This window comes from Lactuca serriola, chromosome 4 (assembly GCF_051521515.1).
Source record: "Lactuca serriola cultivar US96UC23 chromosome 4, Lser_US96UC23_V15, whole genome shotgun sequence".
NCBI lineage: Eukaryota > Viridiplantae > Streptophyta > Magnoliopsida > Asterales > Asteraceae > Lactuca > Lactuca serriola.
In genome coordinates, this window is record NC_136411.1 from 157,357,620 (window position 1) to 157,384,405 (window position 26,786).

Genomic DNA, 26,786 nt, shown 5'->3' on the forward strand with positions numbered 1-26,786 from the left:
ACATGCCTTACTAGGCCTTTTCACCATCAGGGAACTACCCTTTAGATTCATTGAAAGCGAGGCCTTCATAGAATTTGTAAATGTCGTCAATGGTAGGGTGATATTTCCTTCAAGGCATAAAATTTCTCGTGATGTTGTGACCTTCTATTTTATGGAGAGGCAGAAGTTGTACAAACATTTGAGCAACCCGAAAACAGCCATCCACTAGACAACCGACACGTGGACATCCTCGTGTCAAAAGAGAAATTATATGGTTGTCACGGCCCACTTCATTGCCAAAGATTTTGTCATGAAAAAAAGAGTAGTCAACTTTAGAGAGGTTGATACTCACAAAGCCGAAGACATGACATGGGAGTTGCTAATTTTCAAGCGAGTAGGTCATGACGAATGTCATCAAGATAACCATTGATAATGCCAAGATGAATTACGCGGAAATCAACATCATTGTTAAAGAACTTCCGGGTATTTACGAGAAAGGAAAACATTTTCACATTAGGTGTATGGCTCATATCATAAACCTAGTTGTGAAAATGGGGTTAAAATACAAAGTTTGCCATGTAAAAAGCATGCAAGAGGAAGTGAACTACATTAGAGCCTCCCCGCAACGGATCAAGACCTTTAAACAAGCCATGAATGATGTGGCTGTAGCTGTAGAAACTCAAAGGTTTTTGTGTGGTGAAACTCATACACGGTGGAACTCTACCTTTGAATTGCTAAGCTCAGTATACGATGTGAAAGACGCATTTCCCGAATATAGCCATCAAGGTAAATAAAAACAAATTTGTTTCAGCACTAAAAATTAGCAATATTTGCAAATTTAGTAGTTTGTCTAAATTTTGAAACTTGCATAACTCACTCAATTTAAGTTGTATTGACCTGAATCTTTCTCTTGCATGTTATTTAGGTTTTGTGGATAAATTTAGACTATAAAAATGATTGATTTGGTTAAAATTTGAATGAATTACAAGCCCGCAAGGAAGCATATCAAATCAAATTTTTTTCCTGTTTCAGCACTTAAACATAATCTGACTTTTTTATTAAAATGTGCATATCTCACTCATTTTAAGTTGTATTCACTTGATTTTTTCCTACGCGTTATTTAGGTTTTGTAGTTAATTTTAGACTATAAAAACTATTAATTTTGTTAAAATCTGAATGAGTTACATGCCTTGGAATATAGCATACCAAATTTGTTTTTTCCCAACAACATACATGAAGTTTGATTGTATTTTCTTTTTCCTTTTTGATAGATCCACTGTTTTAGTAAAGTGTGGAAAGGATACTTTTACATTCAGACTTTGAGATGATTAAAAGGATGATGGAGTTCCTTTGGAAGTTTAAGAAGAAAACTGAAAAAGTTTTGTGTTCATCAAAGCCTATCGTCCATACGTATACCTGGGAGATCCAAGATATAGAGCAACATCTTAGGAAACATGAAACCAACACGGATTTTTTATTTATGGTACTAGAGATGAAAGAAATATATGACAAATATTGGGGTGACTATGACAAGATAAGTGGTTATGTCTTCTTTGCAACATTGTTAGATCATCAATGCAAGTCAAAGTTTTTGAAAATTGTTTTTATCCAAATGCTTAAAGCCAAGAACAAAGATAATAAGTAGTCCGTTGATGAGATAGAATCATTAGCACGTGCAAAGGTTATTGATATCGAATGCAAATTGGACAAGTTTTTTAAAACATACTTGGAAAGTCCAAACACAGCCTCATCGTCTCAACAAGAAACTCTCGAAGAAGTTGTTAATGTTAATGAAGAAAATGAATTCTTTGGAAGCTATATGACCTTGGGAAGTGTCCCCTCAACTTCGTCGGGAATTCCATTACAAAGATACTTAAATGAGGACCCAATTAGATTTGACAAAGGATATGATATTAGCACATGGTGGAAAAATAACGCGGTGTGGTTCTCGATCGTTTCTTGAATGGCAATAGGTATTGACCTTTTTTACTTCAATTTTCATATTTATTTTATAAATTCATGTCGTGTATTATACACTAATTTGTTTCTTAATATATATTTTGTGGATGCAAATTTCCACCGTAGCATCCGAATCCACATTTAGTAATGGTCGTTGAGTAATTGCCGACTACCGTACTAATTTGTACGTTGTGATTGTGGAGGCATTGATGTGCAATCAAAATTGGCTAAGAATGAATAGCTTGCCTATATGCGACTATGATGAGGTGCACCATGTGTTAGCTGGCGATGACCTCGCTATTGGTAATACACTAATACTTGTTAAATTTAATTTTTAACATCTTATTAGTAATTGCTACATTTTATTAAGTAATAACGTTTTTCTTTTGTTTTATATATAGACATTGTGGAGGCTATACACAACTTGAAACTAACAGGGAAGAGATCACGGAATTAGTCAAAATTTCAAATAGATGTTGGAATCCACATATTAGACTTTTTTTATTGGGGAAACTTGAAAGTATATTTTGATGTTGGGTAGTTAATGATGGCTAGTTAGTGATTAGGAAATTATGGTAGTTATGTTCTCGTTTAGATTTTAAGAGTTGGTAGGTTTTGGGTACTTTGGTTGATATCAACAAAATGGTGCAATGTTTGTTTGAAAGTTTCCTTTTAGCAAATCTAACCTGTAGGTTGCTTATCATCGCTATTAACACAAAAAGATAGAAACAGACTTATTTTTGATAATATCAAACTTGTAGTTTTTTATATATTGTCTGGAAATCGCTTGTTTTTCATATATGAAAATCAAAAGTCATCGTTGGCTATTTGTAAACTGTTAACTTAAATCAATAGACTATAGTGTAAATTAGAGACATGGTAGCATAGAGAAACTAGACAAGGTTTCAAGACCCAAAAAAATCCAAAATCCTAACCGAAATATTTCTCAAAATACGTTGCTATTTCTCAAGGACCGATTCCAACATTGAAGAACTGGCAAGAACCAGAACTGGTAGAACCAGCCGTCCGGTTCGGTTCCTATTTTCCACCAAATTCGATTCTCGGGTCGGTTCCGGTTCGGGCCGGTTCCGATGCTCATTTCTAGTCAACATAATATCCAAGGATGATGTGCACAATTATGCATTTTCCTTTCCCTGATCATCCGATGTACCTGAAACCATGAAATATAACTATAAGCCAAAACTTACTGAGTTCCCCCAAAATACCCCACACAATATAACATATACAAACATGCATGATGGGTCCATAGCCATCAGAATGGATTACCCCTGAACCCAAAACATAAGACTCAATTAGCCTCCCAACGCCCAGCTTATGACTGGCTTGCTCCCGATCCCACAACATAAGATTGAATTGCATATGACTGGTTTGCTCCCGAGATTGTTGGCTTCCGCACGAAGCAGTATCGCCTCAACCCAACCGCATTATGTCGACATATGCAACAGATAAACATAAACATATAACCAACAAGTACATGTAATCATACAGATCTACCAATCTAATGGATCACTTACAACATAGAAACATCCTATAAACTAGGATACAGAACTCAAACTAGTGGGTCAGTATTGGTGCCTTCGACCCACAAGTACAACAAGGAAAAATCACCTCAAAAGATAGTCAAACAGATCACTACTCCATATATCGGATCTATAGGTTACCTATACAAAAAACAGGGACCAAGCCTAAATCTACTGCTCAAATTACTTCATTTGACCTAGAGTCAAACTTAGACAAAGTCAATGGTCAACGGTTAATAGTCAAGTGTCAACATTCAACAAGTTGCCATGTTGTGGCCATCCTTGGCCACGTCGTGGCAGCGAAATGGAGAAACATACGGGTTCTTACCTAGTTGCCATGTTGTGGCTGCATAAGGTCATGTCATGGGGATTGGTCTGGAGAACTTAACCTTATAAGCCATTTTCCTACAACTCCAAGAGCTCTAAAGCTTAAATCTGGTCCTTCTCATGGTTTTGATGGATAAAGTTTCCAACTTTATCCATTAAGAAACCTCAATAAGTTAAGATCCCAAACCCTAATTCCTTAAAGGTAACTAAAGGCATGTAAACACCAATTACGCACCTAATCTCTAAAGTTAATCTTCCAAAGTTTCCAGAAGGGTTTCCTACACCTAATGGGCCATAGAAATTGAAATTTTATGAGCATGCATGTCCAACACATGACCCTTCCATTTTAGGTAAAAAAAAACATGGCAATAAGGAACATAAAGCTTGAGCATGGGACCAAAAACCTCCCCAAAGATCCTCAGGTCTGGAACATATGAGACTAAGATGACTACGAAGATCCAAAAAGTTACCAACTTTATGGGATCCAACCTTCCAAATCTCCACACCATGAAGATTATGGGAAAAAATGGCTAGATCTAGAGATAAGTAACATAAAAATAAGATCTTGTGGACTTACAAAAGTCTAAAAAACATGCACAATAGGGATGGGGAGAGTTGGTTGTTGAAACAAAGCCCAAGGGTGTCTTCTTCTTCATCAAAACACCACAAAAACTCAAAGTTTAGTAATAGAGGCTAGGGTTTGCTCTTGGAGGCTAAGGGAGAGTGATTAAGGCTGATGGTGGGCAACCCAAGATATCAAATCCCTTATATAGCGGCACAAACCCCAAATTAGGGTTTGTCATTAAACAGTGGCCATGCTATGGCGAATAGACTCCACATCGTGACACTAACTAATGTAAATATTGACCTTGTCCACATTGTGTGACTCCATCAATACGTCATGGCCACAAAAAATCAAAAATTATAAATGTTAATTTAATTAAACGAGACATACTTGAAAATTGGCGTTACAAGTATGTTGCTATTAATTGTAAATATACATATAGTCTACCAATACGAGTAGATGACAATTTTACTCTTTTGTTTAAAAATGGTTGTTATCGTTTTGTAGTTGTTTAAAAGTGACTATCTAAAATTCAAATTTCAGATGAAAACAAAAAAGTTGCTAAATAGTTTTAAAGGAGGAGAAGAATAACCATTTGTGGAGGGCAATCTAAGAAATACTAACGTACTTCCAATTACCTAAATATGTTTGCTTTTGTAAATCTTATAGCCAGGCGAGTCCTGAAGACTAGAACATATGCTAGTGTTATGATCATTATATGTGTTAGCATGATTATGTGATATTGATTGTACATATATAGTGGGCGAGGCCCAGTGACAGGGGAGGCCTGAGAGTAACAGATTTGTATACCAAGCAGGGCTCGATGTCGGGTGGGGCCCGATACCGAGTGAGAGCCCAATGTGTGATTTATTATGTATGGTATGGGGCAGATTGGGGAACTCACTAAGCTTTATGCTTATGGTTTTCAACTTATGTTTCAGGTATTTCCAGTGGCAAGGGAAGAGCTCAGGATGCCTGTATTGCACACATCATATGGATTCTGTTTATGGGACACACTCTGATGTTCCTGATATTTGACATACTTATTTTATTTGGGTTGTATGAACTATGATTTAAAGTACTGTTTTCACTTGAATGAAAAATGAAATTTTTGGGTCGTATTTTTGTGTTGTTACAAGTTGGTATCAGAGCCTTGGTTTGAGGGATTTGGGCACGCTCTCGGGCATGTCTAAACTCAAACTGAGGATTTGGTAAAGTTTTTCCAAAAGAAAAATATTTCTAAGAAAAAGGGGGTTTTCTAAAGTAAGAAAGGGTGTGGTGTATGCAATCAATCGAGCTCAAGTAAGTTTTCCTAAATTACCCATACATGTTATTTGATTTGCTTGAATCTATGAATTTATGAATCGCATGCTAGTTAGGGCTAAGGATCTACTCAGTTTTTCATGATAGAATGCTAGGAGAGATGCCTTTGTATGCCTGTTGTATAAGGTTGTAGATTTGCATGATAGTATTGATTAGTTAGTTATAGGATGGATTGATTAGGTTATGCATGGTTTTGATACTTGATGCTCGAATGCTGCTTGAATCGTGCTTTTAGGAATTCTAAGTAACTTCAGCTAACTAGTAAACGAATATGTTAAGTTACATATCATAGGAACCAAAATAATTTTAGAAAGTTAGGTTTTAACTCTATTGTGCAGCTCTTCTTTGAGTCCAACCATTGTAGTGTGAGACCTCTCGTTCGAAGAATTATCTGGTTTTAGTGATATGTGATGGTATTCGTGAGTTAGTTAGAAGGAGATAGCGGAAATTCCTTCTACAGTTGATCGCGGACAGTGGTATGGAGTTGCCCTAGGAAAACCTAGGAGGAGATCTAGTGTTGGGAGCCTTATCTGTCAGGGGTGCGATAAAATCAGGAAGCTTGTAGGGTTGTGATTCCCCAGTATATTTTGATGCGTATTCTAATAGTTTTTGCAGTTTGTTTTCTGTATGGTGGTATTACGGAGCAGGCCAATTGGTTGGTCTAGTGTCGGGGAGGGATCATGCTCAGGATCTGGAGGTGTGCAGCTCGATGAACAGACTAAGGAGTTTCTCTCGTTAGAGATTACTTGTTGCATTCTTGATCAGACTCATGTGATCTTGGTTTTGGTCAAGGAGGGTATCCTAGAGGTTTTGGAGGAGCGATTGAGCTCATTTCGTTCTCAGATGATGTCTATAGCAAGAGCTCGATCTTTGACATTCAGGGAGTTTCATGCTTATGAAGCTCCATACTATCATGGGGAGAAGGACCCCAATGAGAGCAGGCGTTGGTTAGTAGATGTTGCTAATGCTTTGCGCCACAGTCATTGTCGTGAGGGGGGAAAGGTTAGACTAGCTTCCTGCCTTTTGAAGAACATGGATCGAGACCAGTGGGAAGAGGTTGGTAGTGTTGTGGGTGATGATGGTGTTGATAGGATGAGATGGGATATTTTTCGACCAGGTTCCAAGATGAGTTTGCACCGATTATTGAGGTGCAGCAGTTGGCGCTAGAGTACCAGGATCTTCGCAAGACTACTGAGACGGTGGCGGAGATCATCGCCATGTTCAGGGAGAGGGCGCTTCTTGTTCCACAATATGTTGCGGACGTGGAGATAAAGAAGTCTCGATATCATAAGATGCTGAGGAGCAACATCTGAAAATTTGTGAGCCTATCCAACTACAAGACGCTGGAGGATATGATAGCTCGAGTCGGGGAGAGGGAGATTTACCTAGAGATGGAGAGGAAGAGGAAGCCATATGAGGTTTAGACATCAACAGGTTCGGTGAAGAGGCCCAAGGTATCGGATTCCAGATCAAGGGGCCATCAGGGTCGTAGCCATTATGGCAAGTGCGGCACGACGCACGAGGGTTCATGAAATAGTGGTAGTGGTGGTGGTTATGGCTGCTTCAAGTGCGGCCGGACTGGTCATTATAGCAGGGATTGTACTGCTACCACCACCCAGGTATCAGATCTAATTTTCTTTCATTGCAATTACAGGGGCCATAAGAAGCCTAATATCCGAGTTTGACTGCAACAAGAATGGTGTCCGCACCCGCTCCTGCGACTCTTCGGATTACTAACAGCTGTCAGGGATAGGCAGATCCGCTTGTGCTGAAGAGCAGGGCTTTGCAGCTGACGGTAGTGGAGGTGTGTGCAGCTCTTAAAGTTGTGATGGGTATGTATCTTCTCTTTATCTCTTTATTTATATTGAATTATTTGCTTATGTTTATGTGTCTTATTTTAGGACCGTTCCTTGTGAATGGTATCTCTGTTATGGTTTTATTTGATTTGGGGGCTACCCGATCATTTGTATCTCTTGCGCTTAGCAAGAGATTTGATGGAGCTCAAGGGAGCTAGATTGTCCTCTAGATGTTGAGATTACGGATGATAGGTCTATTCGGGTTGCGAGGGTTCATCGAGGTAGTATTCTCTAGTTATTCAACGAGTAGTATTTGGTTGATCCGGTTCCCATTCCTCTATGTGGGAACAACGTTATCGTGGGAATGGATTGGTTGAGCCTTGATGGGGCAGTGATCGACTGTAAGTAGTAGTTAGTTCAGGTTCGGACCCCAAGTGGGGGAGAGTTGGTGATTCAAGGTGAGAGACCACATCATGGGCCGGTTATGTGTTCTGCAACGATGGCCAGACGCTATCTTCTGCAGGGTTGTTCAGGTTTCTTCGCTTATGTCATGGATACCCGGGTTAAGGGTACGGCGACCGTAGATGATGTGCCAAATGTGCAAGATTACCCAGATGTATTCCCAGAGGATTTTCCTGGGGTATCTCCAGAGAGGCAGGTGGAGTTCAGGATTAATTTGGCTCCACGTGTGTCTCCAATAGCCAAAGCACTGTATTTGTTGGCTCTTCCCGAGATGCAAGAGTTGTGTACACAGCTGCAAGAGCAGTTAGACAAGGGATTTATTAGACCAAGCGGTTCGCCTTAGGGAGCACCAATTCTATTTTTGAAGAGGAAGGATGTGTCTCATCGCATGTGTATCGACTACCGGGAGTTGAATAAGGTAACCCTGAAGAACCTTTATCCCCTCCCAAGGATTGATGATCTTTTCGAATAGCTTTAGGGTGCTTCTTTGTTCTATAAGATTGATTTGAGATTGGGTTATCATCAGATGAGGGTCAGGGATGAGGATGTGTAGAATATAGCTTTTCGGACTCGATATGGTCATTATGAGTTCATGGTGATGCCTTTTCGGCTCACCAATGCTCCGGTCACGTTCATGGATCTCATGAACAGCGTGTGCAGACCGATGTTGGATTGGTCTGTGATAGTATTTATTGATGACATATTGGTTTATTCCAAGACTCAGGAGCAACATGAGGAGCACTTGAGGGAAGTGTTGGAGACGTTGAGGAGGGAGAGACTTTTCGCAAAGTTCTCCAAGTGCATGTTATGGTTGCGTGAGGTGCAGTTTCTGGGGCACCTTGTCAACCAGAAGGGTTTTCTGGTCGATCCGATCAAGGTCGAGGCCGTGATGCAAAGGGAGGTTCCGAGGTCTCCATCTAATATTCGGAGCTTTCTCGGTTTAGATGGTTATTATCGGAGATTCATCGAGGATGTCTCTAATATCGTTGTTCCATTGACCTGAATGACAAAGAATTTTGTGACATTTCGTTGGGGGTCTGAGCAGCAAGCAACTTTTGAGACTCTTAGACAATGGTTGTGTAAGGTGCCGATTCTGACCTTGCATGAGGGTGTTGATGACTTTGTGGTCTATTGTGATGCTTTGATATCCAGTTTGGGGGCAGTATTGATGCAGCGTGGTCATGTGATTGCTTACGCTTCAAGGCAGCTGAAGCCTCATGAGGCGAATTATCCGATGCACGATTTGGAGTTGGGGGTCGTGGTTTTTGTCCTCAAGATTTGGCAGCATTACTTCTATGGGGTTCGTTGCACCATCTACACATACCATAAGAGTTTGAGGTATTTAATGGATTAGCCAAATCTGAACATGAGGCAGCGTCGTTGGTTGGATGTGGTGAAGGATTATCATTGTGAGATACTTTATCTCCCTGGGAAGGCCAATGTGGTGGCCAATATTCTCAACCGCAAAACGGTCTTAGCTCTGATCAGAAATATATGTTTGAGGATGACCGTGATTACTCCACTGTTGGAGCGGATTCTTGAGGCTCAAGCATAAGCTATGAAGCAAGAGCACCAAAAGAGTAAGTGCATTGTAGGTCTGGTGGCTTCCTTTGATTATTATAGTCACGGATTGTTGACTCTGCATCAGCGATTCCGGGTACCTTATTTGGGCGGTGTGCACCATGTTCTTATGGAGGAGGCCCACAAGTTGAGGTTCTCCATTCATCCTGGGGCGAAGACGATGTATAGAGATCTTCGTCCTGACTATTGGTGACCCTACATGAAGCGGGATGTGGCATGGTATGTTGAGCAATGCCCGAATTGAAAGAAAGTCAAGGCCGAGCATCAGTGTCCTCACAACAAGATGCATCCATTGGAGATTCCCATATGGAAATGGGAAGAGATCGCTATAGACTTTATCATGAAGCTTCCCAAGAATCCGTGCGGAGTAGATTCTATCTGTGTCATCGTGGATCGTTTGACCATGAGCACGTATTTATTCTGATCTAGGAGAGTATATCTGCAGAGAAGTTGGCTGAGATTTATGTCTGGGAGGTAGTGGCACATCATTGGGTGTCGGTATCAGTGGTTTCAGACAGGGATGATCGTTTTACATCCAGATTTTGGAAGTGTTTCATGACAAGATGGACATGCGTCTTCTTTTTAGTACAACATTTCATTCGCAGACCGATGTTCAGAGTGAGTGGAGTATTCAGACTCTTGAAGATATGTTGCGTGCGTGCATGTTGGATTTTTGTGGGAGTTGGCATACATATTGTTGTAACATGCTCTACAGGGGTTTGGATGTTGGATGATGGATCTATCCTGGAAACTCTCCTGAAAACACAACACAGAAGAATCGTTAAAGGAAGTCCGGGTGTTCTCCCGGGACGTCGCTCCGATGATCAAGTTAGTTTTCTAAGAAAGGTAATTTTAGGGTAATATTCGTGAGAGAGAAGATGGATCCCTTCATTGAGGCAGAAGAGATCCTTTTATACCTGTTTCTAATGGATTATGGTGACCTCGTCTGATGAGTGTGAGATGTGGCCTCCTCTGACTGGGAGGATCACTCCCATGTTAACTAACTGCCTAGTGATGCCAGTTATGGGTGTCACCTAAGCTTCTTCCCACGTCGTGATTGGTCGTGATTGAATGAGAAGATCACAAGGGATATTCGTCCCTCGTGGAGGGAAATGAACAGCCACCCCAGTGTTGGACCGCCTAGGCCAAGGTCCTGACAAGATAACGTCTCGTTTATGCTTTCCATTACATTTAACGTGGCCATTCATGATAACGTTAACAAGTCCCTTAGACTAGTAGACCTCTGCAATTGTGACGTAGCAGAGTTGTTCTGGTCTACTCTCAGACACGTGGCGGGCAGCTATTGATAGCTTATGCAGTTGGCAGGGCGAAATCACCGTTGATCGGCGATTTCATCATGAAGATGGTCCGCTGCCCCTTTTTGTGGCATTTAAACCTCTGTTCCTCCTAGCGCTTCCTCCTTACCTTCTACTTTTTTCTATTCAACTTCTTGTTTCTAAGAAAATCCTTTCAACCCTTTCTTCACATTTTTCCATGGCCGCTACTCGTTCTTTGGGAAGGGATCTTACCACTGAAGAATGGGAATTTTTCAATTTCTGGTTTGGGTTCGTTCCCGAACACGGAGTGTAAATCCCGCTACCATATGCATCACTTTACAATCCTCCCGAGAGAAAATTTGGCATCCCAATCGCCTTGTTCGAGGCGAGTCTGCGCTTGCCTACCATAAATTTCTTCAACCAAATCATCCGCAAATACGGGTTTTCCATGAGAGAGCTGACCCCTATCGCTATAAAAAAGATAGTTGGTTTTGAACTCCTATGTCGTTCCCTAGGCTGTCTGCTGACTATTCCGGCTTTGAAGCACTTATTCAATGCGTCTACTCAATTGGAGACTCGAACCCTTTCTCAGCGACGGGGAGTCCCTACTCATATCCACGATAAGAAGTCCAAGAAGAACTGGTAGGAGAAGTTCTTATGGGTGAACGGTGATCTCGTGTTCCTCAGTTACCCGAGGGCTAAGGTGTACGTCAACCGTGCTCCGACACTTTTTGGTGCTGACAAGGAACTGGTTGATGTCCTAGAGAAGATGAGCATCAACGGTTTTTCGTTGGAACTTTTTGGTTATTGACTGCTTCTTGGCCGTTGGTGGAATGAGCGTTGCTTAGAGGGATGGCGGAAAAATTCCTGAGTTTTTCATTGAGAAAGAGGGTATTTCTCTTGCTCCTATTCCCCCACCTTTTTAAAAAAAATCAGCAAAGCACGTTTAAATCAGCATTCTGTTTAATCATCGTTATCTTTGGTTTTGTTGCCAAGTGTGGAGGAGGTTGTTTCTTTAGAGAAAGCTCTTCAAGGTATGTCCGATGGTGAGCTTCAGTGACATGACGTCGATCTTGTGGAGGCTCTTCTACCCTTTGTTTGTGGCCGAGGAATCGAGGCTACTTTCGGTTCTGACAGTGTTACTGGCGTCGGTGAGGATCCGGATCTACAGGACATTATTGTCACTGGTGTTTCTCAAAAGGATCCTACACCTTCTGGGTCCCCGAGGAGTCTTCGTCGTGTCAAGAGGCGTTTTGCTTTCTTGGAAGCCTCCTCCGGTGGTCGAGCTGAGACGGCCAGCACTGGGCCCCCTCTTCGTAAGAAACCTAATCTGAGTTTCTTACTAGGGGTATCAATGATTCCAACCGTGCCCCTAATGAAAGTCCTCTGAAACTGCTGGATAGGGTACAAATTAGGGCGATTGAACTGCCCTGTCATGCAAGAGAAGAAAACACTAACAAGACCAGCCCTGTTCCCATAACTACAGGGCTGAGGTGAAGACTGGATCTTTTCCTTCCCAAGGTCTCACATCAAGCTCTTCTGGTAAAACCGAAACCATCCCCCTTCTTGTGGGTTCTCATCTGGATGCCTACAAGCCAACTTAGAGGCTAACTTCCTAGGACCTTGTCTCCAACCACAACACCGCTCTTGAGTGGTGTCGGCATGCTTTTCCTCTTACTACAACTGAGGCCTTAATTGTCTTGTCAGATGAGCAGTTGGCCAACGGCCTGCGTTACACCGTCGCCCAAGTGTCATCTTACTTGGTCGCAGTTGTTGAACGTATCTCCGAGATGGATACCATCAAGTCTGATTCTGGCAGGAAGAGAATTGAATGTGAAGAGCTGAAAGCCTAGGTGGCCAAGATAGAAGATGACAAGCGTAGCTGGGAGGCCAAGCAGGATGCGGGACTTCTCGAGAAGGAAAACTTAAAAGAGCAAGTGGCAAAGTTGGAGGAAGAGGTGAGGCACCTGAATGATTGTGTGGTGTCCCTGAGTCTGGAGAATCCTGGTTTGAGCGAGCAGACGGCAAAACTAGAGGTTGATCTAGTTGCTGAAAACACTGCAAAGTGAGCAGAGAAGGATGTTTCGTGGATCCTTAGCGACGGGCTCAGCCAGAAGGTGGACAGGGTGATCAAGAGCCCTTAGTTTCTCCAAGGCTTGGTTCAGGTGCGGGTGGCTTGTGTGGCGGCAGAGGTGGATTCGGGAAAAAGAGTTGTGAAAGAGTTGGTGATTGTCGGGGAGTTTAATCCGTAGGTTGAGGTATATGTGGCCACTAAGACCCAATAGATGGAAGATGTCATGGTGGCTTTTACTGAAATATATTTCGCTAGCTATCTCCGCCTGGGCAGTCTGGACATGGTCAGGCTCTGCGATCTTTGTCAAGATGCTTAGAGCAATGGGTCTGGCCCTGGCTCAAGTTCTTCACCCGGTGATGGTAACACCTTTGCCCACAAGTAGCGTCTATTTATTTGATTTGTTGTGATGTAATTTCAGTGAACAATTTTTTTGTCTTTTTTTTTGTCTTTGTTGTGCTCAAAGGCAGCCTGAAATTCCGGGAGTCCGGTAATCTGACAATTTCTACATTTGGTTATTGGGCATGAATGTTTTTCACTACCGCATATATTCTTGTTGTTTGGTTGCTTCATGTATGGTTTATGTTGGCCATCACACGGTATTTACGCAGGGCTTTCTTATACCCCTAGTTTGAGTTCCTTTATTGTTGAACTCTTTATGCCTTACTAAAGCTAGTCTTTGAGAAATTTGTTCTAATTTTCTGCTTAAAGACCATATGTGTAGCCAAGATCGTCATCTTGAGGCTCACCCGATTATGCTTTTCTTGTTAATGTTAGGTTATGAGTCTTCTACACTCATGTCACATGTTATTTTGTATGTTTTCTATGATGTGATTGATGAACATGTTTTGGGAGAAAGGTTATGAGCCTTTTTTATGCAAACTCTCTGGCTGCCTCCTTGTAACGATTTCGCTCGTGTGACATTGGATGATCAATCCTTATTGTCACACGGTAAATGTACACCGCCTCTTTGTTTTATTTTTCAAGCTTGAAAATAAGGAGCATCTGAATTGCCCTTTCTGTTTACTCTAGTTTTGTTTAGAGTGTAATAAGACTGAAAGTAGTAAAGTAATTCTTGTTGATTACATTTACATATTAAAACTAATACACAATGCTTTTGCTAGCATTGAATCTACCTTTAACACTCGTTTTAACAGTAAAAGTGATGCCGACTCTATGCATCCCACGTTCTTTGAATGGCACGCTCGTCCTAAGCTTCTAGGAGATAAGCACCATTCTTATGGGCTTCCACGATTTTGTATGGTCCTTCCCACGTGACAATAAGTTTCCCTAATGGTTCAGTGTGGCTAGAATCGTTCTTTCTTAGCACCCATTCTCCAACTTTGATGTTCTTGACCCGGACATGGCGTTTGTAATAGTTCTCACATTTTTCATCGAGCATGTCTAGGTCTTGGCGTCGCTCTTCTTCGTTGGTTGTTTCCTCGAGACTCTTTGTTCACAAGGAGCCTTCCACTATTTCCAAGGGGAGGACTGCTTCTATCCCATAAGTTAGGCTAAATGGGGTTTCTCATGTACTGACCTTGTTGTGGTACGATATTACCACAGCATGATCGGGAGTTCATCCACCCAGGTAGACTTTGATCTGAGTAACCTTTTCTTCAAACCATTGACTATGGTTTTTTTTGATATCTCAGTTTGTCCGTTGGCCTGAGGATGCGCTACTGATGTGAACCGACGATGGATTTTCTTGTCTTCACACCACTCCTTGAAGGGACTTCCTTCAAAATGGGTGTCGTTGGCACTTATGAGGATCCTAGGAGTTCCAAAGTGGTCCAAGATGTTCTTGGACATAAATTTTATCATCTGCTTGTCAGTGAAGGTGGCCAGTGGTTCCGCCTCAACCTATTTGGTAAAATAATCGACGACTATCAGCAAAAACTTCACGCCCCCCGGTGCCGGTGGGAAAGGTCCCACTATATCGGTCCCCCATTGATGGAAGGACCATGGGTTGGTGATGCTACTTAATGGTATGTCTGGTTGCTTTTGGAAGGGAGCGAATGCTTGGCACTCTTTTCATTTCTTGGTTAGGGCTACGACATTGTTGTACACGTCTAGCCAATATACCCCTAGGCGAAGTGTATTGCCTGTGAGTGCGTGAGCACTTTCATGTGCTGCTATGTCCCCGAAATGTCTTTCTTCGAGGAACGTTTGCCCCTCTGTTTTAGAGATGCACTTGAGCCATGAGCTTAAATATCCTCTTCGGCACAGTTGGTTGTCCTTTATTGTAAAATGAGGTGCTCTGATTTTGACCTTTCTCGCCTCCTCTGGGTCGTCCGGGATCACGCCATGGCACAAGTAATCGACATAGGGTTTGGTCCATTCTGGAGGATCCAATATTGTATTAACCTTATGGTTATCGATACTTCTCTCTGGGAGTACTTCAAATAACACTTTCTTTGTGAGGTGATCATATGAAGTAGAGGCCAATTTGCTGAGAGCATCTGTCCTTGCATTTTTTTCCTCGGGATATTTGTTTTATTGAAAAGATTTTGAATGTGCTGGATAAGCTATGAACTGGATCTAGGTATTTCTGCATCTTGAGGTCCTTTGACTCATATGTTCCATTTATTTGGTTTATGACGAATAAAGAATCACTGAGGGCCGCTAGTTGTTTTGCACGGACCTCCTTGGGTAGCCTTGGACCTGCTAAGAGTGCTTCGTACTCTGCCTCGTTGTTCGATACTTGGAAGTCGAACCGCAACACGTAAGTGATCTCTTCACCCTTGGGGTTTTGTAGGATCAGGAATGTGCTTTAACCTTCCCTGCTTGTTGTGCCATCGGTGTATAGCTTCTAGAGTTCTTTGCTAGATCATCGTTGGCACTCCCTTAATGGTATCTGGAATTTCAACCAGGAAGTCTGCGAGGGCCTGTGCCTTGATGCTTGTCCGGGGGTAGTAATGGATATCATGTTCGCCTAATTCTATGGCCCACTTGGCCAGGCGACCGGACTTTTCCAGCCTTAGCAACACTTGCTTTATTGGATAACTAATCCAAACATCCACCTTGTGGTCTTGAAAATACCTTCGTAGCCGTCTAACAACGTATACCGGGGTGAGGACTAGTTTTTCTAAGGTCGGGTAATGGACCTTGTAGGGCCCTGCTAACAAAATGGATGGGAACCTGCTTTCCTTCCCTCTCGACCACTAACACTGAGGAGATGGCTTCTTCGGAAGCTGCTAGATACATCTATAGTGTTGCCCCTGGTAATGGGCAAGCGAGAACCGATAATTGGTGTAGTGCATCTTTTAGTTGTTTCAATGTCACATTCGCTTTTTCTGTCCACTTGAACTGCTTTTTGTCTATGCACCCTTTAAGTGTTTGGTACAGGGGGCACTTTTTTGCAGATTTGGCTATGAATCTTCCCAATGTTGTTAACATGTCGTTGATCTCCTGCACACCCTTGAGGTTGTGAGGACTCGAGGAACTCCTGGATTTTGGTGGGATTGGGCAGAATTCCTTCCTTGGATATCTAATAGCCAAGGAATTGCCCTTCCTCTACTCCAAAAGTACACTTGGTTGGTTTTAACTTCATCTTTTTTTGGCTATCATTTGGAAAGTTTTTCCACATCGTGGAGTAATGCCTCTTTATTGTGGCTCTTAACTACAATTTCATCGACATATACTTCGATATTCCTACCAATTTGATTGGTGAATACTTTGTCCATGAGCCTTTGATAAGTCACACCAGCATTTTTTAGTCCAAACAGTATTTCCTGGTAGCAGAATGTGCCCTTTCGGTTTGGAAGGCGGTTTTCGCTTCGTCCTCTCGTTTCATCTGTACTTGATGGTAGCCCTTGTACGCGTCAAGGAAGAATTTGACCTGAAAGCCTTCAAGCGATTGGACCTTCTGATCAATCTTCGGGAGAGGATAACAATCCTTTGCACAGACGTTGTTAAGGTCCGAGTAATCAATGCACATTCGACATGGCCCATTGGCTTTCTTTACCATGACATGATTTTTGATCCATGTTGGGAACATTACTTACCTGAGGATGTCGGCGTTTACCAGATCGGTCACCTCTGCGTTTATGGCCTTGTTCTGTTTTGTCGCCTGCAGTGACGGAGGTTGAACATATAGTTTTTTTTTTTGTGGGGGGGGGGGGCAAAATTAAAAGAAACTAAAATTAACAGGTTTACACATAAAAAAAAACCAATTTTTCCAGCCTTTAAACACCAAAATACCTAAAATTATCGTTTTTAAACATAAAAAAAATCAATTTTTTCAGCAATTAAACACCAAAATACCTAGAATAAGAATTACAACTCAACCCACCAACCTTTAAGGTCTTTAAAATCAATGTTTTCAGCAATTTCCCTTTCTATGTAAACCACCAAATTGTTTGTGAGAAAGTCATCTGACATCTTATTGCGAAGACGGTTCTTGAATATTTTCATTGCAGAAAATCCCCTCTCTGTTGTTGAGGTATAAACTGGAAGTGTCAAGATTAACCGAACCACTCTATCAAGCAAATAATACATCTCACGTTTCTGAGTTTCCATAAGACCCTTTGCATAGGTCAGCAATAGTTGATACACCACTTAACTTGGGATTCTTTTTCATATCGATATTAAAAATCTCCAACTGGTATCGTAATTGAATTCTCTCTTGCTCCGTAAAATCTTCAGTATAATACTTCTCAACAAGAATACAAATCTAATCAATGTTAATCATTTTATGGTGTTCTTTTGAAACTAAAGTAGAACTAAGACGTAACAACTCCATTGCTTGATCATTGAATCTACTATTCAACTCATGTAAGTGCTTGTCCAATATGAATGTAAACAAATCTACTCGATAAAAATCTTCAAAAAGAACATGATTATCTGTTTTTCGAGGCTCGTATCGCGTAGAAGTTATGGAGCATTCATATTTGGCATATCTATTTGATGTTTCTTACAAAACAATTGTACCTGTGCGAGTAAAGAATCACATCCATTGTTTCTGAAATCATTTAGACCCTCCGTTTTTGCTGAAACTAACTCCATGGCATTAAGAATATCCTGGGATTTCTTTTGTAGAGCTTGAGAAAGTATATCAGTTTTTCCCATTAGTTCCTTGATCAAGTGAAGAATAAACACAGACTCAAATGATTTCAAGTAACAATAAGCTGCATCAGCATCTCCGCGGTGAGAATAGGTAGCAGATACATCTTCAATTATTCCTTGGAGCACAACACGAGTATAATCAAACATGCTAAGCAAACTACTAATGGAACGGAAATGAGAACCCCAACGTGTATCACCAGCTCTTCTTAATGTCCCAACTTGATTCAAGACTTTTTTGGATTCAATTTCACCAAGTTCCAATAAATGTTCAATCTTAGTTGCCTTTTCCTTTTGCAACTCATCATGACGCTTACTAGAAGCACAAACCAAATTAATTGTAAAAATTAAGTTTTAAAAAAATTGGTGTACAGGAATAATTTCTCTTGAAGCAGCCATCAGTGCTAGTTGTAATCTATGAGCAAAGCAGTGAACATAATACGCATAAGGACAATCTTTAAGAACATGTGCATGTAATCCGTTCCATTCCCTTCTCATATTACTAGGACCATCATACCCTTGGCCACGGATTTTACTAACATCAAACTGATAGTGTAAAAGTTGGCTCCGCATATTTGTTTACAAGGTTAATGATAAGGTATCCATAACATGAACCAAATCCAAGAACCTTTCCCTTATGATCCCTTCGACATCAACAAATCTTAAAACTATGGCCATTTTCTCTTTTTTAGACTCATCCCGTGACACATCAACCATGACACAAAAGTATGAATGTAACAACTAGCATTTTTAGCCAGGAAATTATGTTCTCATGTAAGTATCAACTATTGTAAGACTTGTTCTAACACATTAAAGTTTTCATTATGCTTGCTAATGAGCCATGTATTGTAATAATTCAAAACATATATGTACCACAAATCTCTCCCAAATCTCTCCATGTATATCAAATCTCTCTATATACCTCAAATCTCTCCCAAATCCCCCAAGGTAGTTTCCTTTGTCAAAACCAACTCAAAATGAAAGGAGAAACTTTAAGGAGCAAGTCCAGATCAGAACCTCCTAACCGCAGCGGACAACTTCGCACTTCGTACCACCTCAAGAGCCGAGCAATCTCGCCCCAGAACTATTGTGCTTCCGAACTTAGCATGCCCCGGACAATCTCGCTCTAGACGGCCTGTTGATCCAGAACTGCTGACTCCGGAAGCTCTCTCAGCCTCGGAAAGGAAATGAATCTGGATGAGCTGACTTCGCAAACTCGACTTTGGAACTCTTGCCTTGACTCCGGAACTTGAGGATTGACCCTGGAACTCTACTCCGAAACTTGAGAAGAGCTTCAGAACAATTGGTTGGACTCCAGAATTCACTATTTGACTCCGGAATTCACCATTTGGCTCCGGATTTTGGACCACTTCAGACCATTTCACCATTTTGAGGTCGAGGATCCAACTAAACTCGTATTTTTCCTAACTTAGACCCCTTAAACCCTCATTCTAAGCCAAATTTGATCATTTAAAATAATAACTATGATTTATAAAAATGTTATTATTTTAAGCCATGATGAGAATAAGATAAGGATAAGAAGGTTTGACTTTGTGATTTGATGTAATTCCTATTCCCCATACAAATCACAGTAACCCATGCAATATCCACCAAATAACAATGTTTGAACCAATAGACTTCCATGCACAAATTTCCCTTTTTTATCCCCTTAAAGTAATGACATAAGAGAGAATTTTAAACTTCACCATTTCTCTCATATTCTCTTAATACTTCTCTCAAGAGCAAGAACAAGGATCTTGCTAAAGGCTAACATTTTCAAGTTCTCCTTAGAATTTTTAAGTAAGTTCTTCCACTCATCTAGTAATTTATATAATTTTCCAGATAGATTCACATCATTTTTACCCATAATGATATGTGAGAAAAACTCTTAGGATAACTTTCCTTCCAAGGAAGTTCCTCAATTCATCCAAGTGTTTAAGCTAGAGATTTTCACCCCATCATTCCAACCAACTTATCAACCAACTCAAGGTGAGCTTCATACCCCGATCTTTTGAGTTTTCTTTGTTTTTGGGGGAGAATACAAGTCAAGGGTCTTGTGAAATCTTAGCATATTTTCTTGTTTATGCATGTATGTTATGATATATATGCTTAAAGTTATGAACTCCACATAATGGTTCAAGAACTCGAGATTCTTAGTAAGTCTCAAGGTTTATATATATATATATATATATATATATATATATATATATATATATATATATATATATATATATATATATATATATATATATATATATATATATATATATATATATATATATGTGTGTGTGTGTGTGTGTATCAACCATTTATATGTTAAAAACAAAAACTGGTATGTTTATGGAATATTAATCATAAATTGTTACATAAGGAATCATAAGGTTTTGCTTCAAAAATTGTTTAAACAAAAGGTTAAACATAATATTTTGGAAATGGTTAAATTGGAATATTATTAATATTTTGGGACCATTTTCGGCCATATATATATATATATATATATATATATATATATATATATATATATATATATATATATATATATATATATATATATATATATATATATATATATATATATATATATATATATATATATATATATATATATATATATATATATATATAAGGACCATTTTGGAAAATGGAATAAAATTGAAGTAATTATTGAACATCTCAATCTCAAAAGACCAAAAATGAAATTTTTGGATAAACAAGGGCCTTTTTGAATGTTTTATCAATTATAAGCCTAAGATGAGTATTTTAAAAGAAATGGGCTATTTATAATAATTCACAAAGTGTTGGGCCACTTATGACACCTTTTGACAAATGTGGATCTTATTTGATAAATTTAGAAAAAGAATGGCCATTTTTGCCAATATTGATAATATTGGATCAATTCTTTTGTAAATATGATTCAATATGGATTAGTTCTCAATAAAAACAATAAAGCGATATGCCTAGTCAATGAGCTCAATTATTGTTATTTATTAAATAACGGATTTTCACCTGTTAGTACACCTATCTGTTGGTATTCTAGTCAGATGAGTCTCCTCAGTACCTAAATAGATAAACATATTAGTGTACGTTTAAAGTCCTATAAAGAGTTGTAACCAGAGTCTCCTGTAGGGAGAGTGGGAATTTGTGTATAGATTTATACGGGGTTGACACGCCGCACCTTCGTTGTTCGCTACAGCTAGACCGGCCAGTCTAGGGTGACAAATGTCTTTAATCTATTTGGGCGCCTAAGAAACGCCAAGATAGGCCTCCGTCATATTAGTATGGTTATAACGGCTCACTAGAATATGGTAATGTTATTTAGAAATTTGTGTAAGGAAAACCTTCCAAATGAATTGGCACGTTGTGATGACCGCCTCCATGCATGTTAGTGATTGTCCACATTCGTTGTGTTGATCATCCACTTGTGTTGTGCGGAATTTCCACAACTGCCTGTTGATTTCTCTCACCTCACTAGTCTTAGGGTTTTAAGACCACCAATTTTTATATAAGAAAATATAGGATTTTTGGAGGAAACGGTTATATACGATTTTGAAAATGATAAACTAATACACACACGCATGTAACTCTACTCAATTGAAACAGAACTCACGATTATTTTATATAAGAAAATATAGGATTTTCTAGAGGAAACGATCATATACGATTTCAAAAACGATAAACTAATACACACGCGCATGTAACTATACTCAATTGGAAACAAAACTCACAATTATTTTATATAAGAAAATATGGGATTTTCTGGAGGAAATGATTTTATACGATTTCGAAAACGATAAACTAGAACACACACATGAAACTATACCAGAAGGAAAACAAGACTTACATCTGTTTTGACAAAAAAACACCGAAATTTTCTGGATTTCGAAACTATCACAAATTCTTATACAAAAATGCCTACGAACTCACCAACATATTTTATGTTGACGCTTTTCAAACGATTTGTATTCTCAGGAAATCAGTAAGTAGGTTAAAGGGACGCAGATTCAGGATAATTTTGCTGTAGTTTGAAATTTATTTACTTATGTCTCTTTTGTGTAATTTGAAGAACAAATACAATATGTAAACAATATAAGTTTGTTATCTCAATGTATGATGTTTGGATTTGCTATGTTTCATTTATATTCAATTGTTATGATACTGCACAATGAAGTCACCTACCTCCGGACTTTCCGTCGTCTGGTCTGGGGGTGAGACAATGAATCCCCCACTTTACTACGAATATGCTTTCGGAATTTATTTGCAATAATACTAAGGATTTCTATTTGAATTTCTCCATAAGTATACTTTGAATTATAAGGATCTTTCTCTAATATAACATTTGCAACTTCATCATTATAAGATAATAGAAGTTTTAATAGCTGGAGAATATTACCACGATTTTTGGAATTATAACTTTCATCATTTCCTCGTAAAGCACAAGCGTGGAATGTCAACCAACGAACTGTGTCAATCGAAGCTTTTTGATCATAAACGATTCTACAATATTGTGCTTCATTTTGCTTCACTATGATATTTTCAATGTGTGCTTCTTGGTTCATCAAGTTTTTAGCGAATGCAACTGCATTTCTATGTTGTGAACAACCAATGTGCTTCAAGAATGCACAATTTTTCCCATCATTAACTTTTTTCCAATTGTCAAATCCTTTAACAGTAAATGCATCGTAACCATGACCCACACTTGGTTTATCGTGAAATATATAAGAAATAAAATAATAAGATGAGTGTGTTGTTGGAGAATATTCTAACCAATTAGGGAAAACGTTGAACCAAGAATATTGGAATATACGAGAATGTTTCCTTGAAACTTTACCATGATACTCCTTAAGACGTATTTGGAAAGGTCCTAAAGTCATATAAGCTCATCTTACTTCTTCTCTTAGATTAACCGGATAATCCCATATTTGTTTTCATTTAGCATGATCTCTTTCTATTTACTTAAGATCCACCTCATTAGGATTTGATTTTGTGGCTTTAGAAATGTCATTCTCTTGTTTTTGATTTCCATGTTCTTGTGGTTGTGGCTCACTTGTTGAATCTTTTTGACATTTACTCTCTTGATTTTCATTAAGTATTTCTTCATCATCACCCATTCTTTTGAAAAAATAATGAATGGTTTTCATCTTTCCCATGTTTGCATCTATAAAAAGTCAAAATGGATGAACAATTCATTCAAAATCAGCCAACCAACTTAAATTTCTTTAAAAAAAACATTTAACAGTTTGTTCACACTTCACACTAATGTCTAATTACTTGATTCCTAAATTCCAACAAGAAAATGGAGGACCAATTCATAACAATCTCAGATCATTCTAAACAAACAACAAGCAATTTGGAGGAACAATATGTGAAATCATCAGACATCAATCACAGTTCACACTAACTATGTGAAATTCCAACAACCATCAATTAAGCAAATGGAGAGAGACTCAAATAGGGAATTTAGAAATTAGAAATTAGAAATATTGTAACACATAATTAGAATTTAGAAAAGAGGGAAGATAAAAACGGAGGCAAGAAAGTGGGAATTGAGACGTGTACCTAATTTTCTTCCTTGAACAATAACAACAGAAGTAGAAAAATGCTGGTATAGAACAAGTATGTTCCGTGCCTGCGTGACTGCGTCTGCAGGTGGACTCGTGGTCGGAGGATGGACTTACCGTCACGACTGAGTGGTGTGAGGCAGGCGTTCGTGAGTTCGTCGTTGATTAGCAGCGAGCAGCGAATAACAGAGATGGGGATTGGGGTTCAATTCGATTCACCGTTCACATCTTGGCATCAGACAATTCATAATTAGACAGGAGGGGCCACAGCCTAATTTACATATTCTTAGGCCTATATCTCGAAAAAAAATAACTTGTTTGGACTACTTCTGTCCCAAAATTCGGAGGGGGGGGGGGGGGGGCAGGACCCTTCCTGGCCCTATACAAGATGTGTCCATCGCCGCTTGACCCCTCTTTTTTTGTTTAACCAGATTGCTTCCAGGCGTGATATTAAGACTGTGTTCTATAACATGTTGATCAATGCCTATCAGATCTGTTGGTTTCCAGGAGAAAACAGTGGAGTATTGCTTCCGGAGTGCGGCCAGTCGTGCCCGGGTCTTGTCTGATAAGTGAGCACCGATTCGTACGAGTTGTTCTGGATATTCCATGTTTATCTGGTGTTGCTCGGTTGAACATCCCTCCATGGACTTCTTCGGTGCTCACACAAGCTCTAGGGCAGCTATGATCTGGTGGCAATGTTGTACCCTGGTGTTTGTGGCGAGGACTGTCGCCAATCCCTGGCGTGTGCAAAATTTAACGATGTCATGGATTGTCGACGGTACGAGGTGCGGTAAGGATATTGTCGATCGTCTGAGTAGAATATTGTGTTTTGTTGGGTACCGGATCACATAGAATTTGATTGTTCTTGTGATTCGGTCCCTCCTGTCGTGGCTGACCAATGTTTAGGGCATCCGAATAGTGCCCAATGGCCACAAGCTATACCTGATGAATCCTACCAATGGTCCACCGGTTGGGGGCTATTGCCACTCCTTCCACGTGTCTGGTAGTTGTCGGAAACAAAGCCCATAGAGTACATCGAAGCAACTACTATTGTCAATGTATATTCGATGGACTTTCGTGTTAAGAATGAATCCAGATATAAGGAGTGGGTCTTACGGATCCCAGTTTGATGGTCTGGGATCGCTGCTCGAGAAACTAATGTTGAGTACGTTTCTCGAGAGTGCCTCGATCTCGTCTTCCGCTTAGTGAGGTGTGCTCCTCTTAAGAGAGTTAGATACGGTGAGTACCTTTTTGCTATCATACGGATTTGTCCACAACAGATCAAGATATGATATCGACGTCTGAGGCAGTGAAACATCTGACGGCAATTGCTAGAAACTGCACTGGAGTACTGGCGCTGCTATTTCTGCCGTAATCGGCGGGATCTGTGCCATTAGCACTTGGATTATGGCATGTGTTCTACACTCGCGATAATGTTTGTTGTTTAACGTCACCGGTATTCTAAACAGATCTTTGACTTCCGTCCTAGATGCTATTGGGTTTAGATCCCCCTTTTGCGGAGAACCAGCATCGTTTATTGGTTGTATCACTCTCAGGATACGTCCGGATGGCGCCAAATGTTGTGACATGCTCTACAGGGGTTTGGATGTTGAGTGATGGATCTGTCCTGGAAGCTTTCCTTACAACACAACACAGAAGAATCGTTAAAGGACGTCTGGGTGTTCTCCAGGGACGTCGCTTCGACGATCAAGTTAGTTTTCTGAGAGAGGTAAGTTTAGGGTAATATTCGTGAGAGATAAGATGGATCCCTTCCTTGAGGCGGAAGAGATCCTTTTATACGTGTTTCTAACATATCATGGGGACCTCGTCCGATGAGTGTGAGACGTGACCTCCTCTGACTGGGATGCTCACGCCCACGTTAACTAACTGCCTAGTGACATCAGTTATGTGCGTCACCTAAGCTTCTTGTCATGTCTTGATTGGTCGTGAGTGAATGAGAAGATCGTGGGGCATATTCATCCCTCATGGAGGGAAACGAATTGCCACCCTGGTGCTGGACTGCCTTGGCCAAGACCAGGCCTTGGCCAAGGTCTTGATGAGATAACGTCTCGTTTATGCATTCTGTTACATTTAACATGGCCATTCATGGTAACGTTAACATGTATCTTCCGTTAGCATAATTTTCGTATAACAATAGTTATCATGCTAGTATTGATCGGCCTCCTTTTAAGATACTCTACGGGAGAAAATTCAGGACCCCGATTTGTTGGGGAGAACTCGGTCAGCGAGTTATGGGGAGTACCAAGGTGGTGCTCAAGACCACTGAGCTAATTCAGTAGGTTCAGACAAGGCTCCAGACAACTTAGAGTCAGCAGAAGAGTTATGCCGATGGACGCCAGTTAGACTTGGAGTTCCAGATGGGAGATATGGTTCTCCTGAAGGTGTCACCTTGGAAAGGTGTCATCTGGTTCAGGAAGCAGAGAAAGTTAGGCCCTAGGTATATTGGTACCTTTAGGATTTTGGCTCGTGAGCTTTAGGGCTCACGTCATGAGTGTCCATCTAGGCTAAAGATATCATGCCAATTCAATTTAACACGAAGTGGGCTTTGGACCACGACATGTTATCAAGGTTAAAATGATAAAAAGTCCACTTTTTCCTTAAATTTTTAATAAAAATTTATCACTCAATATTTAGGAGCCCCGTACTTGATTTTTACTGTTTTCTAAAATAATTTAGATGACTTGATGATTAATATCTTAAAACTCAACTAAAATGCAAACAAATGAAAAGAAAATTTGCAAACCGAGCTCGGGTTGCCTCCCGAGAAACGCTTTTTTTGTTGGAGTCATGAGCCAGACTCTATGCCACCTTACGTTGAACTTTCAGGAGTCTCCCTCACCAATTGCACCTTTTGAACCTTCCATCGTTTCTTGTATACTTGAACTCTTCTAAGATAAGCTTTTTTAGAATTTTCCTTTTTACCCATAGCATCACTCTCTTCAAGATTTCTCTTTACTCCTTTATTTACCACAAGTTTATTTCCCGCTTTTTCTTTACTTTTTAGTTCCATACGTACCACATTCTTTTCCAAACTTAGTCGTTTCTCTTTGGAAGTAACCTCTTCCTCATCACTCGATACTAAGCCTTCTTCACTCTCCTTACTCACCCAAGATGTTGGGGTTTTGTAAGAAAATACTTCAAAAAATGTCGGGATGGATGTTCTTCGCTTCATATGTTTGACTTGTTGAATTAACTGAATTATTTCTTCCGTTATCCTTTTCAATTCCTCAAGTTCATTTTCTTCATCTATGTTAAAAACTTC

The 26,786-nt window shown here is 40.0% G+C and overlaps 2 protein-coding genes across 2 annotated transcripts; one reads left to right on the plus strand and one right to left on the minus strand.

The window, feature by feature from the left end:
- The first annotated feature begins 380 nt into the window (after positions 1 to 380).
- On the plus strand, positions 381 to 1,624 carry LOC145098936 (zinc finger BED domain-containing protein RICESLEEPER 2-like). The gene is made up of 2 exons (XM_079036525.1): positions 381 to 765; positions 1,296 to 1,624. Exons 1-2 carry the CDS (start codon positions 381 to 383, stop codon positions 1,622 to 1,624), a joined length of 714 nt encoding a protein of 237 aa, XP_078892651.1.
- A 15,758-nt stretch (positions 1,625 to 17,382) lies between these two features.
- LOC145098937 (uncharacterized) lies at positions 17,383 to 23,092 on the minus strand. Its single transcript, XM_079036527.1, has 4 exons — positions 22,899 to 23,092; positions 22,248 to 22,640; positions 17,814 to 18,261; positions 17,383 to 17,535 (listed from the first exon to the last, which is right to left on the minus strand). Exons 1-4 carry the CDS (start codon positions 23,090 to 23,092, stop codon positions 17,383 to 17,385), a joined length of 1,188 nt encoding a protein of 395 aa, XP_078892653.1.
- Positions 23,093 to 26,786: the final 3,694 nt, after the last annotated feature.